The sequence below is a fragment of the Eurytemora carolleeae genome, unplaced genomic scaffold, assembly GCF_000591075.1.
Source record: "Eurytemora carolleeae unplaced genomic scaffold, Eaff_2.0 scaffold375, whole genome shotgun sequence".
NCBI lineage: Eukaryota > Metazoa > Arthropoda > Copepoda > Calanoida > Temoridae > Eurytemora > Eurytemora carolleeae.
Genome location: NW_019396277.1, coordinates 30,700 through 48,148, shown reverse-complemented (window position 1 = coordinate 48,148; position 17,449 = coordinate 30,700). Strand labels below are relative to the sequence as shown.

Sequence of the window (17,449 nt, the reverse complement as noted above, 5' to 3'; positions counted from 1 at the left end):
TTTTACGTATTTTTTCGTTTTTTCTTTACCTAGAAATTGTATTTTTTATCCGAGTTTAAAAGTTATGCAACATAAAATACGCATACTTTTGTGAATCCCATCCAAGTAATTTTTCTAATTTTTTAAGGTTTTTATTCTACGTATTTTTCTGATTTTTTCAGTTTTTTCTTTGCTTAAAAGTTGTATTTTTTAAGAGTTTAAAAGTTTGATGCAAACATAAAAATACGCATACTTTCGCAAATTTCACACCAAGTAATTTTTCTAACTTAAGTTTTTATTTCACATATTTTTCGGATTTGTCTTTACTATTGTATTTTTTTAGAGTTTATAAGTTTGATGCAAACTAAAAATACGCATTTTTTCGTAAATTTCATGCTAACTAATTTTGTATGTGTAAATATATTCAAGAAACCTCAACTGCACAAAAATGCATTTTTAAGTCAGAGTTTAAAAATATGTTATGATTTTTCAAGAGAATTGTTATGTAAGAAAATTAATGCAAACACTTTAGTGAACATAATGTTTCAAAACTTCTATCATTTTGGAGCAAATAAATGTTTTCATTAGAAATGTCAGTATATTTTTTTTGACAAATAGAAGTTCTACTTGGACAGTCTTGTATCAGGCGTAATGGTAAGTGTATGAAGTATAACAGATATTGAATACGTAATTGTGGAAGATACAGACAAATGCATGTATTAATGTTGATTTAGATGGATACAGAAGAAGGAATGATGATGATGTGAATTTGTGAAGAAGAATATCGGATTAGATTGGATTGAAAATAGTATTGATATCTATTTATATGCATTTAAGAAATTTGTGGAATTAGTTGTTAAGGGCGGTTTAAACTGCACCCTGCGACCGACGGGTTTCCCGACGCTCTAGCACCCTCGTACGTAAAGCGATCAGACAGCGCATTTTCTCAATTGTATTCAATTTTGGTGCAGATCCGAGAACTTTGTACAGATATTAAGGAAGAATGTGTAGGCAAAATTATAATCAACTTCTCAACATTTTGGTTTTAGAACTCACTTGAATATTCCTTGAAAATGCGTACTTTTACGCATAGGTATATAAATTCCAAAAATTAAGAAATGTTAGGATTGTATGAACTAAATCTCGTGTGGGAAAACCCTAAAAGTTCCTGAATTATTGGATTTATTACGGGTTTTTAGGATTTTTATGGGAAATACGTGTTTTTGCGTATTCCAAACCTAAAAATACGTATATACGAATGTCATACATATTTATAGGTTTTCCGGTTAATAGGGAACCTTCGTACAAATATGGCCTGCACTATTTTTAGTTACAAATTAAAGCAGTGGCGTACGAGGGGGAGCCGAGCCCCCCTGGCCCCCCCCCCCTACGCTTGCCCCTCTCTGAGGGGTGGTTCTTTTAATATTACATCTTCCTCAGGCAATCTACATTCTACATTGCATTGCATTTTATTTGCTTTGACTAAAAGATTAAGAAAAGAAGTAAAATATATTCTGATTCACAACAATACCCTTCAAATTTGCTTTGTCTGATCAAGTATTGCATTAAATATCCATGTTTCCCATTTTGAAAACTGAATATTTTTATTTGTGGTTTCTCAACAAAAGTGACTCGCGCATTTCTTGCTTCTGAAACGATGGAGAAATGAAGGTTTCAGATGTACATCGGACATGCCACTCTATAAATGGAGGGTTACTTGAATTCGCGCATGTATTCCATTTAAGTATATAATTACATCGTATAGAAGACAATACTTTAAAATCTCACTTTTGCCGTCAACTAAAAAAGTTTCATTAAAAAAGCATAATCAATACTGCCTTCAGTGTAAATAAATAATTTGACATCATAATTTATTATAAAATATGTATCAATCCTATGAAAATATAGATATTTTTTAGAAACGTTTCCATCTATATTTGATGCTATCTCATTTGAACTACTCCCGTTTTCATTTGAGCTATTGTTCATTTCAACTACTGCACGTGGTACCTGCACGTGAGTAGTTGAAATGAACAATAGTTCAAACGAGTAAATATATTGCTCATTTGAACTATTTTTTATTTCATTTGAACTTTTTTCATTTGAAATATTAATATTTTAAATGAAATAAACAAAAAAATAGTTCAAATGAACATTAAAATAGTTCAAATGGACAAAAAACAGTTCAAATGAACAAAAAAATAGTTCAAATGTATATCAAAGACGACTTTCAAGTCGTCTTGCTATTGTCATGTTTCGTGGGACACCCTGTATTTTTTTTCATTTGAACTATAATTTCATTTGAACTATTTTCATGTTCATATGAACTATTTTTATGTTCATTTGAACTTTTTTTTTCATTTGAATTATAATTTCATTTGAACTATTTTCATGTTCATATGAACTATTTTTATGTTCATTTGAACTATTTTTTTTCATTTGAACTATTTTTAAGTTCATTTGAACTATTCTTTTTTTCATTTGAACTATTTTTATGTTCATTTGAACTATTTTTATGTTCATATGAACTATTTTTTTGTTAATTTAAACTATTTTTATGTTGAAACATTTCTGCGGTTATCTAATTATTGTCATGAACATAACTTTGAAAAATAGTTCAAATGAGCAAGAAATGTGTTGATTTAAACTATAGATATGACGTCATGTGATCAGTAGTTCAAATGAACAATAGTTCAAAAGAACAATAGTTCAAACGTACCATAGTTCAAACGGCAGTAGTTCAAATGAGAATCCACCGGGAAAATGTGCGGGGGGCTATAACCATCTACATATTAATGCTCTCGTACGTGCCCAAGGTTCGATCAATAATTAGTGCAAATGATATTTCACCAGGATGATTTGACTGTAATGACAACAAGAAACTCGTTATATTTTACATTATAAATGTATTTATTTTTACGGTAAGGGCGTACTCTGATCGTCTAATGAGTCTCATGCTATGTGGATAACACTGTATTCAATTTATTGCAAAATCCAAACCAAATAATTTTGTCAACAAGCAGACTGCAGAGAGGGGAGAGAGAGTGAACAACACAACAGAACAAACAGCTGTTTGTGAATCATTGAAAACATTAAAACAGAGATTTAAAAAACTAAATTAAAAATGGAAATGTTTAATAAACTGAAATCTACCCTCTCTACTTCAGTAACAAATACAATACAAAATACAGTTTATAATACTGGAAACATCATTTCAGGGGTTATTCCAGGTAAACTGTATTGTTTCTCTAATATAAATATATTGTGAACCCCTTCGGTCTCCTCGGAGGGCCCATTAAACTCAAAATATTATGGTCATCCATTTAAAGGTGTTGTACACTGGGGGGATTTGTGCGTTGAGGCCCCCCTCTCTTGATAAAAAAATCGTACTTTAGGACGGACCCATAGATAGATTCAATATTTGATAATATTTTTTACCCAATAACAGTTTGGAAGAAAGTAATTGGTTTTAAAATTTCAGTAAGGTCTCAATCCACCAACAGTCGCTGTAACTACCCTCTTAGTACCTTAGTTTTATCTTATCTCAGTGGGCTTATCCCATTACCCCTTTTTTAAAGGCCCCTGTATAGAATTGATCCTTATTTGTTCAGCCAACGAGTTAGGTTTTAATTTCGCTCCAATTATGAGAATTAAATTTAAACTTTTTGTTTTGTCTAGGAAACCCTGTTACTCGAGAATATGAAATAACATCTCATGTCGGTAGTGCTGGACCAGGTAATCAACTTTTTGTTATAACACATTTCTCCACATTTAAATCAAATATGAAATAATCAGAAAACTGTAGAGTAGAGACGTCATAAAAGCAATACTGAAGTGAATTTGATGTTGTTACTAAGCAAATAGCTTAATTAGTAAGCTATTAAATGACTTGTTATGTCAAATTGGTCTGTTTACACTGCACAATTCGACTAGTTAATATCATTACTTGAGCCTAAAAGTCGATTTCCTGTTTCAGAGTTTACGGGTTATCACTGTATGAAAATATGATTCTATTTAAGATAAGATCTTTAATTTAAAGACAGTCTTTCATATTATCTTGGCTACAGCTTGTAAACAGTGTGTAAATGTACATCTCTATAGGTTTACTCTGAAAGTGTACAGCATTTAAAATGTAAATATCTACAGGTTTACTCTGGAAGGTGTACAGCATGTTAAATGTACTTATCTTTAGGATTACTCTGGAAAGTGTACAGCGTGTACAATGTACATATCTTTAGGATTACTCTGGAAAGTGTACAGCGTGTACAATGTACATATCTATAGGTTTACTGTGTAAAGTATACAGCGTGTACAATGTACATATCTATAGGATTACTCTGGAAAGTGTACAGCGTGTACAATGTACATATCTTTAGGATTACTGTGGACAGTTTACAGCGTGTACAATGTACATATATCTTTAGGATTACTATGGAAAGTGTACAGCGCTATTAAAAAATCCACGAGACAACCTGCCTCAGTATTCGTTCTTGAAAGGGCGCAGCTAGACAAATTCGACAGGTAAACAATTGAGGGTTTGTATTGTGCTTTTTTACTATGTTAAACATTAAACAATTTTTAAAATCCCACAAACAATGTCGGATACTTAAGTTAATTAAATGTAATTAAAAAATCATCTTTAAAAATGTTAGACAAGACCGGGAGGTGATTTGGGATTTGTGTAAGAAGGGGGTATCACAACTAACTAGACTTAGGTAAGGAAAAATGTTAAAACTTAAACTCTTTTCTTTCTAAGTATTTCACCTTTAAGTTAAGCCCCCCTGGACAAATTCCTGAATACGCCCCTGAAACAGCTTCTCCTTTTTTTATGCGCAACGCGCGCTTCCTTAGTTTGTTCATCCTAATAAATTCGATCCCTCGTATTTCCCCTCAGTTTGGAATTTTTCTTGATAAACATCAAAAATGAAAACCCCTTAACAGTTGTTATTAGAATTTACTAATTTTATCTTGTAATATATTGGCAAATATGCCCCGGTTTCTCAAATTCTTTGTTTCTAAGTTTTTTTTTTGTAGATTTCGACAGATGCAACAAAAGAAGATTTTGTGAAATATATTCTCCCTGCCCTCAAACCTGTCATGAAAATCATGGATCCGGTAAAAACAAAAATAGAATTAAGTTTATCATCATTCATCATTTTATTCAGACATTTATTCAGTTATTTTTATATTTTCTTTCTTCATTTATTTAATTTGTTTTTTTATTTTTATATTCTTTAATTATCATTTATTGTTTAATATTTTCATTCATTTATTTATTTATCGAATTATGTTTAAATCTAAATTACTTAAATATTTATCAACTTATTCATTTATTGATTTATACCTTATTCACTTTTCATTTTTGATTTGATTATTCTACATAATATTTAACAATTTATTAAACCACTTTTTTATTTCGTTACTTATTTATTTGTTAAAAATAAATTCATTCTTATTTTCAGATTCAGATTTTGTTGATTTTCATGCAGAATATGGAACTCATTCTAGAAAAGGAAAAATACAGTTCACTTTTAATATATAAATAATATCTATATCAGTTGAAACGCAACAATCTTCTTATACATTTTATTCATAAACAAATTGTTTCATGCTTTTATGCAATCATCAGTATGAATGATTTGAGAATTTTTCACAGATGTTTCGCGGATTTTACGAGATGTTAAATTAATTTTCAAATTAATATTACATATAGATACGAAACATCTGTGAAAAATTATCAAATCATTTATACTGATGATTGCATAAAAGCATGAAACAATTTGTTTATGAATAAAATGTATAAGAAGATTGTTGCGTTTCAACTGATATAAACATCCTCTACTTGGATCTCATCAGGTATAGAGCACTCTTGAGAAACTTGGAACTCAACAATAAATAATAAATATATATATATTTAATCACAGGGGTGCACATTCTTACAGGGTTATCCACAAAAAATAAGACAAAGATTTGTAATTTATTATTTCAAAAATGTTTCCCGTCGCATTGAGGTGCGCATTATTAAATTATTATTAAATAAACACCTGGGGTAAATAATCTCTGCCACCCCTTTAAATTAACCAAGTTGCGCCGCTGTTTACTGAATCTTGATCACTGCTAAGCTAAGCGAATTCTGTAAAAATCTTTTTTAAAATATTGTAATTTCAAAATATTGAGATATAGCCAATCATGACTTCTACGGAACGATGGTTGATCATTTTATTGATTCATTTATTTATTTACGAGGCGAAATTAATCCCAGTAAACAGTACGAATATAGGGTAGGGGCGGATACAGGATTTAAGTGAGGGGGGTGTTAGATTTATTTCGGAACAAAAACTTCCAGACTTAGGAACAAATTTTTTTTTAAGATAGATATTTTTCCTGTTTTGCACTAGGAGGAGCTATTCTGAAATCTCATGGGGTGGGCGTGCCCCCCCCCCCTCATGAATCCGACCGGGGGATGCGAATGTCCTGCCGCCCCCCCCCCCTGTATCCGCCCCTGAGATAGGGTCGGACTAGTACGAATTTATATTTCATAACTAATGAAACTTTGAGATGTGAGTGATCTGTATTGTCCTTGGTCTAGACTCCGACTGAAGATGTTAAATCAGATGTTCTTCCCATGCTCTACCGAGCTCTAGGTAGGTATAGAGCAGCGACTAGGGTCCGGATTCATTGGATCCCTGGATCCGGTTCCATCGGATTAATTGGAGCCGGAGCCATCGGATCCCTGGATCCCGATCCATCGATTCCCTGAATCCTAAGCCATCGGATCCCTGAATCCGGGTCCATTAGATTAATAGGATCCGGATCCTATGGATTAATTGGATCCGTGTCCAATGGATTAATTGGAGCCGGAGCCATCAGATCCCTGGATCCCGATTCATCAAAACCTGAATCCAAATACATCGAATCCCTGAATCCGGATCCATTAGATTAATTGGATCCGGATCCAACGGATTAATTGGATCCGGATCTATCAAATCCCTGGATCCAGATCGATCGAATCCCTGGATCCATAGCCATTGAATCTCTGAATCCAGATCAATTGGATTTCTGGATCCGGAGACGCAAAATATGCAAATCAATGGATCCAGATCCAAGTGGCAAAATATAAACTAAAAAATTGAAAAAATCTACATCGTAAAGGAACTGATATCTTATAATTTTGAAGAAATCACTTTCCGTTCATAGGTTGGTCTGCCAGACTTACAATGGTATCTGTAAAAGCTTTGTCTGATTAAGAAAGCATGTGATATCAATAATCTTCTCCTTAAAAGTTGATTTTCTGATGGATTGATTGACTGATTGATAGATAAATTGATTGGCGTATTGATAGATTGACTGATCCTATGGTTGGTTGGATATTTGATCGATTGATTGATTGATTGATTAATTGATTAATTGATATATTGATTGATTGGTTGGTTGATTGATAGATTGATTGATTTGATTGATTGATTTATTAGAATGTGATGTAAGCCAGATCCAGGAGTTGTGTTTATCTATTCTCCCGGAGTTTGCCGGTAAGATTTCTAGCAATTCATTTCTAGCAATTCATTTCCAGCAATTCATTTCCAGCAATTCATTTCTAGCAATTCATTTCTAGCAATTCCTAGCAGTTGCCATCAATTTAAATAAATATGTGTCTAAAATAAATTTTGATATTTTGTATTTCAATCTCATGCTTACAGCGGAAGAAAAAGGTAATGAAACTGAACTATACTAAACTAAACTAAAGAACTTTTAGTACTATGTCCGAATTTAATGAATTTAAGCGGCGTCTAAAATCCCCCGAAAACCTTTTTCAATTGGGGGCCGGCTTAAATGTTGAAAAATTTAATACAAATTTAAGTGAACCAATAAAGATTGAGCCGCGGCTTAAATTTAAACCGCGGCTCAAATCCTTTAAATTCGGCCTCTGGATTTTTTAACTCCCCCCCCCCCCCAAAAAAATATATTATTTAATTCTATTCTTTTCTAAGTTCCAAGCTTAAAAAAATCATTTTCTTCAAATTCTTTTTCATTTTTATTTTCAAATTACAATTTTTTTTTCAGGTTTCGGAAGGTTTAACGTTTCTCCATGGTAGTGGTAGAATGCTCCATAGAAACCTGAGCCCTGAGGCTATTCTGATAAACACCCAGGGAGCATGGAAAATATCAGGATTCGAATACTGTCTCAGTAAGTTAAATAATTGTTTCTATATATACTTTACTTTTTTTTGTTTATTTCTAACAGATACGCGTCAAAACGGCCGAACCAATTGGGCACACATTTTTTTGCGGGACATGATTCCAGGGAAGGTTTATGGATGGTTAATATTGAAAAAACTCGCTTGAAAAAATTTAGATTTTTCAAAATCCAGGAAAAAAAATCGAAAAAAGAGCAATACGGAAAAGTTAAAATTGAAGATGAGTGCGAAGCGACCTGGCAGCCTAGAATTTATGTAATTGGATTTTAAGCTTACTTCTAATTAACCCTTAAATTATTTATAATAGGAGCTTCACTAAGGAAAGATTGCGAAGATATCCTCAATCCTTATTTTGCTATAAAAGTTGCGATCCAAAGTTCTAGATTTATTTACGATTGAAAATCTAAGATTTTTATGTATACTTTTGTGAATCGCTCATGGCACTGTAAATAAAGAATCATTTTGAATTTCAATCAACTTTAAATAATGCTTAAATAACAAAGTTATGTTTGTTTTATTTTATTTACATTTTTTTAGATTTAAATTTTGAAACAGCTCTTAGCAAATAATAAAGATTTTTTTATCATAAATTACTATTGCAGGTAGTGTTCCCGGTGGGCAAGGTGTCCCGAGCTGGGATGCACCAGAATTCGACCACGCCCTACCTGACTTGGCGTATCCCCACTTGGACTACTCCGCCCCAGAATTCGCCTTGCTAGGCACTGTCAGTCCTGCGGCGGATATGTTTTCATTTGGTATGCTAGCATTTTGGTGAGTTTTTAGTTAATAATGTAGATGTTTGTATAAAAACACTGAAGTTTAACGCTTTTCACTTATTTATCGATTTCTTATTCGATAATAATGATTATGAACATTGAAATAATTGTTTTTATCATTTTGTCGGATTTTTAAACTGTTTTTGTGCTTGTTTTACAGTTTTTTTTTGCTTTTTGAACTATTTCTAAAAAAGAAAATTTAAGAACGATTTCTTTGGATCATACTAATTATTTCAGCGTTCATACAAGACGTTCCCTTTACCACTGTGAACGGAACTGGGGCGCATATAAAAGGAACGTTACTGATCTGAAAAGTGTTCCTGCAGACAGGTTAACCAGCGTTCCAAGTGATTTGGTGGAATATATTAAGGTAAATTAAACATTGCTAGTATTTTTTAAAATAATTTTGTTCCAAATTTTTTTTTTGATTTAGTTGTTGTTGAGTAAAACGCCAGAATTGCGACCAACACCGGAGGAAATCCAACAACTAGAATACTTCCAGGTAATCTTAAAGAAATCCAACATATTGAATACTTCCAGGTAATCTTAAAGAAATCCAACAACTAGAATACTTCCAGGTAATCTTAAGGAAATCCAACATATTGAATACTTCAAGGTAATCTTGAGGAAATCCAACAACTTGAATACTTCCAGGTAAACTTGAGGAAATCCAACATATTGAATACTTCTAGGTAATCTTAAGGAAATCCCAACATATTGAATAATTTCAGGTAATCTTGAGGAAATCCAACATATTGAATACTTCCAAACCCCGCGATTTAAAAACTTCGGCTCGAGTCGTAATTCCTTAAACCCGACTTTAAGACCCAATCTTCGACCCAACTCTGACGACAGCTTGTGTCACGTGATTGACAGCTGCAAGATCTTCGGCTCGACTTAAGGAGTTAGGTCCAATGAAAATATTATAAACAGGTTTTTTGAACTCAACTTTGTGGAAAATAAGATGCAGCTTGAATCCGAAAGCTCAAGCCGTAAATAAGGCCCAACGACAGCTTAGACTCTAGTCGTATTTTCCCGAATTTTTTAAATCGCGAGCTCAGGTAATCTTGAGGAAATCCAACATGTTGAATATTTCCAGGTAATCTTGAGGAACTCCAACATTATTCATTCCAGGTAATCTTGAGGAAATCCAACATATTGAATATTTCCAGGTAATCTTATTTCCTCAACTAGAATACTTTCCAGGTAATCTTGAGGAAATTAAAAAGTTGCAGATAATTAGTTTTTTAAATTCATTGAATATTTTTTTTTTCAAAGATTTATTGTAAACTTTTTTTTAGGACGTTGGTGTGAAAACTCTTCAGCTTTTGGATTCCCAGTTTCAGTGGGATAATCTACAGAAATCACAGTTTTATAAGGTTTACTTTATAGAATATCTGGCTCACATATTCATCATTGCTTTAACTGCAAACAATATTTTTTAGAATTTTAAGGGGTTAATATGATCTGTTTAAACAGTGGTAACCAGAAAGCAGTGGAATAATTGTCAAATTTGAAACTAATTTATCTGAAAAGATGATTTCCGAAGTCAAACATTAGTGCGGTGACTCCCAGAATCAAGCAGCTGTCACTGTAGATATCCAGATCAAGCAGCTGTCACAGTAGATATTTAGATCAAGCAGCTGTCACAGTAGATATTTAGATCAAGCAGCTGTCACTGTAGATATCCAGATCAAGCAGCTGTCACTGTAGATATCCAGATCAAGCGTTATAGATTAACGCCATTTTAAACCAAAGGTTTTGAGCTTTGGACATTTTCAGAGCTTCAAATTACAATATGTTATTAAGGAGATGACTATGGTTCCACATGTTTTGGTTATCACTGTAACAGGGATAGTTCTTTTGAAAAAATAATTTTCAACAATTTGGGGTAAAAATTTTTTTTTTTAAAATTCTTTCACAAATCATATATTTTAGCCATTTTAGCGAAAAAAAAACAACTTTAAAACAGATCTAACCTACTAGACTAAAGGGAAAACTAATGATTTTTTATCAATAATATAAACCCGGCCCTACATGCACTTCAATCCGTATTGTAGGGTTTCCAACGCAGGTGGATATTACTCGCTCGCAATTCCGATCGGAAACCCTAACTTTATTCTGTATTGTAGGGTCTACCAGGAGTACTCCCCCAGCTCCCCCACCGTGTTGCTCTACATCGAGTCTACCCCTGTCTAGCCAAGGAACTACGCAAACTCTTTAATTTTATTTTTATTCAGTTTAACCTAGAACATCGAAAGAGGAAAAATATGCAGTCTAAAAGCTTAATTTAAATCAATATTTAGATCAAAACTCGTCTTAATTGTATTGATTGAATCGCCTACCACCGTAGTAAAACTATCTGCATTGTAACAATATCAAATATACTTATGTATTGCTATAATGTCGTCTTTCTATTCCGCAGTTTTTTGGTTCTCACTGTAAACTAAAGTTTGACTGTTTACCATGTGTCAGGAGTTTGTAAACAATTCTATGGTTCCCTTTGTACTTCCTACAGCTATTCAGGTAACGGAGTCATAAAAACTCACAATATTTTCTTTTTTTATGGGTTGTTGTTTTTTTCTAAATTAGTCATCCATTGAAAAAGATATTAATTTATCTTGCAATTTTTTTGCGTGGGTCGATAACGTTTTTTTGAAGATAACAAAAATGAAGTGATTTTTGGGAGAAGTAAATGGAGTTTAAATGAAAAACTATCAAAAAACTAAATCTGAATAAGTTTTTTGTTGAGCAACCACGATATAGGGGTAGCATTGAAGCAATTGCCCCCCCACAAAGCTTAGAAAATGCCATTATTAGAGATACAATAGCCTGTAAAGACTATAGATAAAACACGAAAATCTTTAGTTTTCACAAAACCTCTTAAAACCAACTAAATAGAACTACTCCCGTGCACCGTGCAAGCTGGAGGATGAGTACAAACAGCTCAGGGGCGTATTTAGGGGGGGGGGCTATGGGGACTAAGCCCCCTTTAATTATTTTGGAAGAAACTATTTATCCCTGTGTATGTATTTCAGGCCTGCTGGACCGTCAAGCGTTAAAAACAGCTTTTCTACCGAGAATTAAAAAAGTAAAGTTTAAAAGTTATATTTTAATGAAATAAATTATAAAAGCACTTTCTTTTAAATAAAAGAAAGTAAGGCGAGAATTTGTTATCCAAATTCTATTCATTTATTCAAATTCACATTTTTTTCTTTCAATTTTTTAAAAATTCGTTTTTTTTATATCCACGTTCAATGCCGGGCACTTGAGCTAGTTTTATGATATTGTAGGTTTGTATATCTACCCGGCTACTCAGTGTTCGGGTCAACTCATTGATCTGTCTGGGTAAACTTCTTGAGTACCTGGACAAGTGGCAGGTGAGGCTGCTGGGTGTATATTTTTACAAACTGAAAAATTGGAAATCAAAAGTCAGGTTACTTTATCTTTTTACCCAACATTTTATTTTTCGCTCTAAAAATCATATGATTTCCCCAATTAAAGGAAAAAGACACTTTTTTATCTGACCTTACCATACCTAACTTCTGGGGGAAAATATTATTTTTAATACGGGGTGGGTAAAGATATTTCAAGAAAATATACACCCCTGTAAAGCGCACTGTACTAGGACCGTAACTGTATCCCCCGACATGTTCAACCCTCCGTTTGCCTTGGTTATTAGTTACTACAATATATTTTATATTGCAATAGAACAATAAACAACAAAGAAATAGTTAGTTTTTACCTGTTAGTTTTTACCTGTCCTTAGAAAGTTCATGATTTTTAAATTATTTTTTTTAATAATTTTAAAGGACAGATAAAAAATTCCATCTGTTCCTTCTAATTTCCAAAATTCGGAATGATTTATCAAGATTTTGTGTTTTTAGGTCATTGATGAAGTAATTCCTATGTTTTCACAAATTCCTTCCAGGGTAAGAAAAAAACTAGTTTTAGCAAGAAAATTTTCATTTAAAGGGTCTTTAAAAAATTTCAAAGGAGGTTTTTCTTTTAATGTGACTTGTGCTTTTTTGCTGCAGGAAAACAATGGAAGAGAATTTCAGAATTAAATACTTTTCCAGCCAGAAAAGCGATGTAAACTTCCACAATCACGATATTGATCAGATCTAAGTTGTGAATCGGACATGCCCCTTTTTTAAATTATTCCATACTCCTTGGATTTGCCTCAAACTTTGATTGGGGAACCCGGGAGAACCACGGGAATGTTCCTAGCTTGAGATTTTATGTTGAGTGGGTCCACTTTTACAGGGAAAAATAGCTCAGTGTTCCTTAAGTGCAAAAAAGTTTATTTTGGTATTGCGGAGGAAATTCAACTTGTTCCTGGTTCTCATGCATGAGGGTGATTTACCGACAAAAGGTCAAACGACACAGGGTCAAACGACAAAGGGTCAAACGACAAAAGGTCAAAATGATAAAAATATTTTTTGATATGAATCATAGGAAACTCGCAACCCTCCTATCAATTTTGTACATGGATCTTATATGTTAGACATGGATATAATTGAACATGTGGCCGCAGCGCTCGGCCCCCTAGCCTGTCCTAGCCGCAGCGCTCGGCCCAGAAAGTGTCTTAACTAACCTAACCCGTGGCCGCAGCACTTGGCCCCCTAGCCTGTCCTAACCGCAGCGCTCGGAACAGAGAGTGTCTTAACCTAACCTAACCCTAAATAATAATAAATAAATACTAAATGTAACAGATGTCAAAATTTCAAAAAAAACTTGCCCCTTTGTCGCATTTTTTGACCCTTTGTCGTTTTACCCTTTGTCGCGCTTTTGACCCTTTGTCGTTTGACCCAGTGTCGTTTGACCCTTTGTCGTTTGACCCTGTGTCGTTTGACCCTTTGTCGGTGAACCATGAGGGTGATTGGAAACAAGTTTCCGTCAAATCATATCACTCCGTCCTGGTGAGATATTGAGGTTTTTTCTAAGAAATACCCTGTACAACTGGAGACACCTTTTAAATGCTTGGTAACTTTTTTCTGTTAAAGGTTTTCCATTAATTTCTTTTCCCATACCTTTCTGCATGTATTACCTTTACAATATAAATTTTCTCAAGGCTGTACATTCAAGAACGTTTAGCTACCCATTTTACATGAACAAGTTGAATTAGCTCCGCAAACCCAAAATAAACTTTTTTGCTCTTAAGGAACACAGTGAGCTAAAATCGTAATTAAAACCAAGCGCGGGTAAACGGCGGGAGTAAATATGAGTACCCTGGGCAACGCACGGTTCTCAAGCTAGAATATAGATTGTAGTTAATTTTACCTAAATTATTTACTGTATAATCTTGAAGGAGCCTGCTGTTATAATGGGTATGATTGGAATTTACAAGATCTCGCTAAACAGCTCAAAACTGGGGTTCAGCAAGGAGGTTCTGGCAAGCAAGGTAGAGTTTAGAAAGAGTTTATTTTTATCAAGTTTTGTCTTTTGTGATAGTAATATAGGGTTACCCTCTCGAATTGTGCGTCTTTAGAGACAACTGCAAAGAATTTTTTCAATCTTTTTGTTTTAATTCATGGTTCCTTGGGACCGTAAACTAGTCAATCCATCTAAAGACTATAACTAAGGCAGAATCTCAAGTTCAAACCTCAAATCGTTATATTTAAGGAACTTTAGGTCGTCAATAAGTTCTTATCCTTTGTAGGTAACCCTGTCGAGAGATAAATTATTGATTTGTTATCTCTGCAGTTTGTGCATTAAAGAATGCTTTTATTTAAATCTGTGTTTATATTTTATGCTTTAATATTGTTTATTGTTGAAAATTTGAAAAGTTGGACGAAAGCGGTCTTATGGCAGAGGCAAAACCCCTTTGTTTAGAAGGGATCGGTATGACGTCCCCAGGCTAGAATAGGGAGCTGTGGAACGATTTAATTTGATTTTAAATTAAAAAGTGAGAAAATATCTGTGAGAAATATGAAAATATATTATTCTTTTTCAGGTTTTACCCTTTTTAATTCCGTTGAGTGTAGAAAACGGTCTAACTGTAAAACAATATGATTCTATCTGCGAACTCATTAAAGATATTTACAACTCTACAGTACAACTCTACAGTACAACTCTACAGTACAATGTATTATTGTACTTTAAATTATTAAAGGGTTGAAAGTGAGCATAGAAATAAATTACAGCAGCTCAATTCTCTTGAAGAAGATCACAAAAAATCATTCCAGGTATTTATAAAATGTTCTTATTTTTAAAGGACTGCATTCTTACAATAATTGTACATAACCGTACAATTCCTTTCAAACCTGTTTCTCATAAGATACAGAGGGCAAAACTTAAAAGAAATTTACCGGGTATCCCAAACCAAACCTGGCCACGAAACCAGGTTAGCTCTCTTAAGTCTGGGTTTGAGTTTCGTAAGGGTTTCGGGAAACTCCGGAAACTTTTCAAGTGCGTAGCAGCTTTATTCATAAAACACCACAGCTGGAGACTCCAACGACAGCATATTTTAACCCAGTTTCCTAGAGTTTCAAAATACGTTTTAAGAACATGAAACCCGAACTCTGCCAAACCCGGGTTTCAGGAAACCGGGTATCGTAGCGAGTTTTATAATTTTCTTAAGTTTTGCACTCAGAGGGTAACGTCACTTTTTTTTGGATAGTGATTACAGTTCTCTGAAGGTTGCAAGCCTTCACGCAAAAATTAATTCGAATTTGAATAATTACTTTTCAATAGCTGAAGCTAAAAACAAGTGCTTTTAATTTCTAGGGCTACACAAAAGTGTAAGTGAGTTAATGCTGTAAACTTCAACGCCAACCCAGTCCTGATTATAGCGTGAATTAAAAATTTAGGTTGAATTCCGTGGACATTCGAATAAATAACCAATTTAACCATTAAGATAATAAACAAAAGATTCAAAAAATGAGGATAGACGCAAAACAGTTTTGACCTTGCAGGTTGGATTGCCGGCCGGTCAACTAGTCTCAGCTCCGACTCTCTCTCAGACTTCAGAAATGGATTCTATGTTCTCCGGGCTCGGGCTTGGGTCCTACCTATCCAAGGTCACACCAGGAGTAAATATTTTTAAGAATACTAATGTTTTTCTTTTTTTTGGGGGGGGGGGCGCGAAATTTCCCTTCATTATGATATTTATTTCTCAAAAGTTAAAATTCAAAGATCAAAAGCCTCAAAAATTTAAAACTAATGCCTATGGACCAGGGGGGTCTAGAATTATTTCGACGATGGGTTAGGATAATTTTTATTTACAGTTTACTTTTGCTTTTGCGGGAATATATTTATAAAAAATAATAAAATTTCTGGGCATTTCGAAAAGTTACCTCTAAGTTGTTAAGCCGTTTAAAACTTTTTTCATAATTTTCTTTCCGACAGTTTCCGTTTTTATACCGAATATTTTTTCATTTCTCTGTTTTATTTCTAATATGGCACTTCATTCCTCAACTAGTAAATTCATGTCGAGTTTGGGGGGTGGAAAGTAGGACTCCCTAACAGCATGATTTGATTAAAAATAATGATTTATTTTATTAGGAAAGCTGTAGTCTAGATGATACCCTGAATAAAAATAGATCCAGTGTTAGCCCTATACCTAAAGTACTTGGAGTACAAACAAATCAATCCCAGGCCTTATCCCTCCAAGAGAAGCAAAGGTATTATACTTACTCCACAAATTTGTCGCTTTTTTTACTGAAAAATTAAACATTTGGCTCAAATAATGTATATGAAGATGATGTAAAAATCCTTTTTTTCAGAAGTTTTGGGTTATTTTTTAATAAAAATTCCCTTTTTAAAACATTTTAATGTTTTCGAATAATCTTTAAATAATCCTCCGACAGAGATATACTTCTGTTTGCAGAATGCTTCAAGAACAAGAATCTTTGCAGAGGAATCATGGAAAACATACTTCAACTCCTTTTCCTACTCCTAATCCTACTCTTAGTTCAATGGTACCTAGATCAACTCACAACCAAACTAACCACATCAACCAGCTTTCAGATTCGTTGGTTAAAAAATCTCTCAGTATGAACTCATTTCCGACAACAACAAACAACTTTCCGACATCAACAAACTTTCCGATATCAACAAACAATTTTCCGACATCAACAAACAATTTTCCTACTTCAACAAACAATTTCCCAGCGGCAACAAACAATTTTTCCATAAACAATATTTTTCAGCCAAATACTGGAGTTTCTCAAGGTATGTTTTCCTTTGATTGTAATCAAATTTTTATTTTTCTAAAATTGTAATAATTCTATTTTCCAACTGAGTGATTTTGGAATTAATCACAAATGTTTTGTTCATTATTGCAGTAGTCTACTATTCAGTATATTAAGATTAAATTTTAAAAGAAAATTCTTACGTTGTAGGTTTAGGTAGCAGTATTGCATGGGGTCAGTCTAATCAACAAACAACAAACTTATCCTCCACTATGGGGAACAGTATAAGCAACAACTCCATGTTCCTTGGCTCCAACAACAACTTCATGGGATTCCAGTCTAATCCCGCTCAATCAGGTAACCC

The 17,449-nt window shown here is 33.5% G+C and overlaps 1 protein-coding gene across 1 annotated transcript; it reads left to right on the top strand.

The window, feature by feature from the left end:
- Positions 1 to 2,999: 2,999 nt before the first annotated feature.
- LOC111699985 (SCY1-like protein 2) lies at positions 3,000 to 17,441 on the top strand (the record flags this gene model as incomplete). Its single annotated transcript, XM_023470792.1, has 24 exons — positions 3,000 to 3,209; positions 3,658 to 3,714; positions 4,404 to 4,500; positions 4,632 to 4,694; positions 5,693 to 5,705; positions 6,569 to 6,623; positions 7,452 to 7,534; positions 8,041 to 8,164; positions 8,777 to 8,945; positions 9,188 to 9,320; positions 9,384 to 9,452; positions 10,252 to 10,329; positions 11,083 to 11,154; positions 11,426 to 11,489; positions 11,989 to 12,041; positions 12,244 to 12,330; positions 12,838 to 12,882; positions 14,262 to 14,354; positions 14,907 to 14,999; positions 15,064 to 15,138; positions 15,868 to 15,984; positions 16,457 to 16,575; positions 16,782 to 17,125; positions 17,296 to 17,441. Coding segments are annotated over exons 1-24 (2,355 nt in total), but the record flags the coding sequence as incomplete, so codon positions are not given.
- Positions 17,442 to 17,449: the final 8 nt, after the last annotated feature.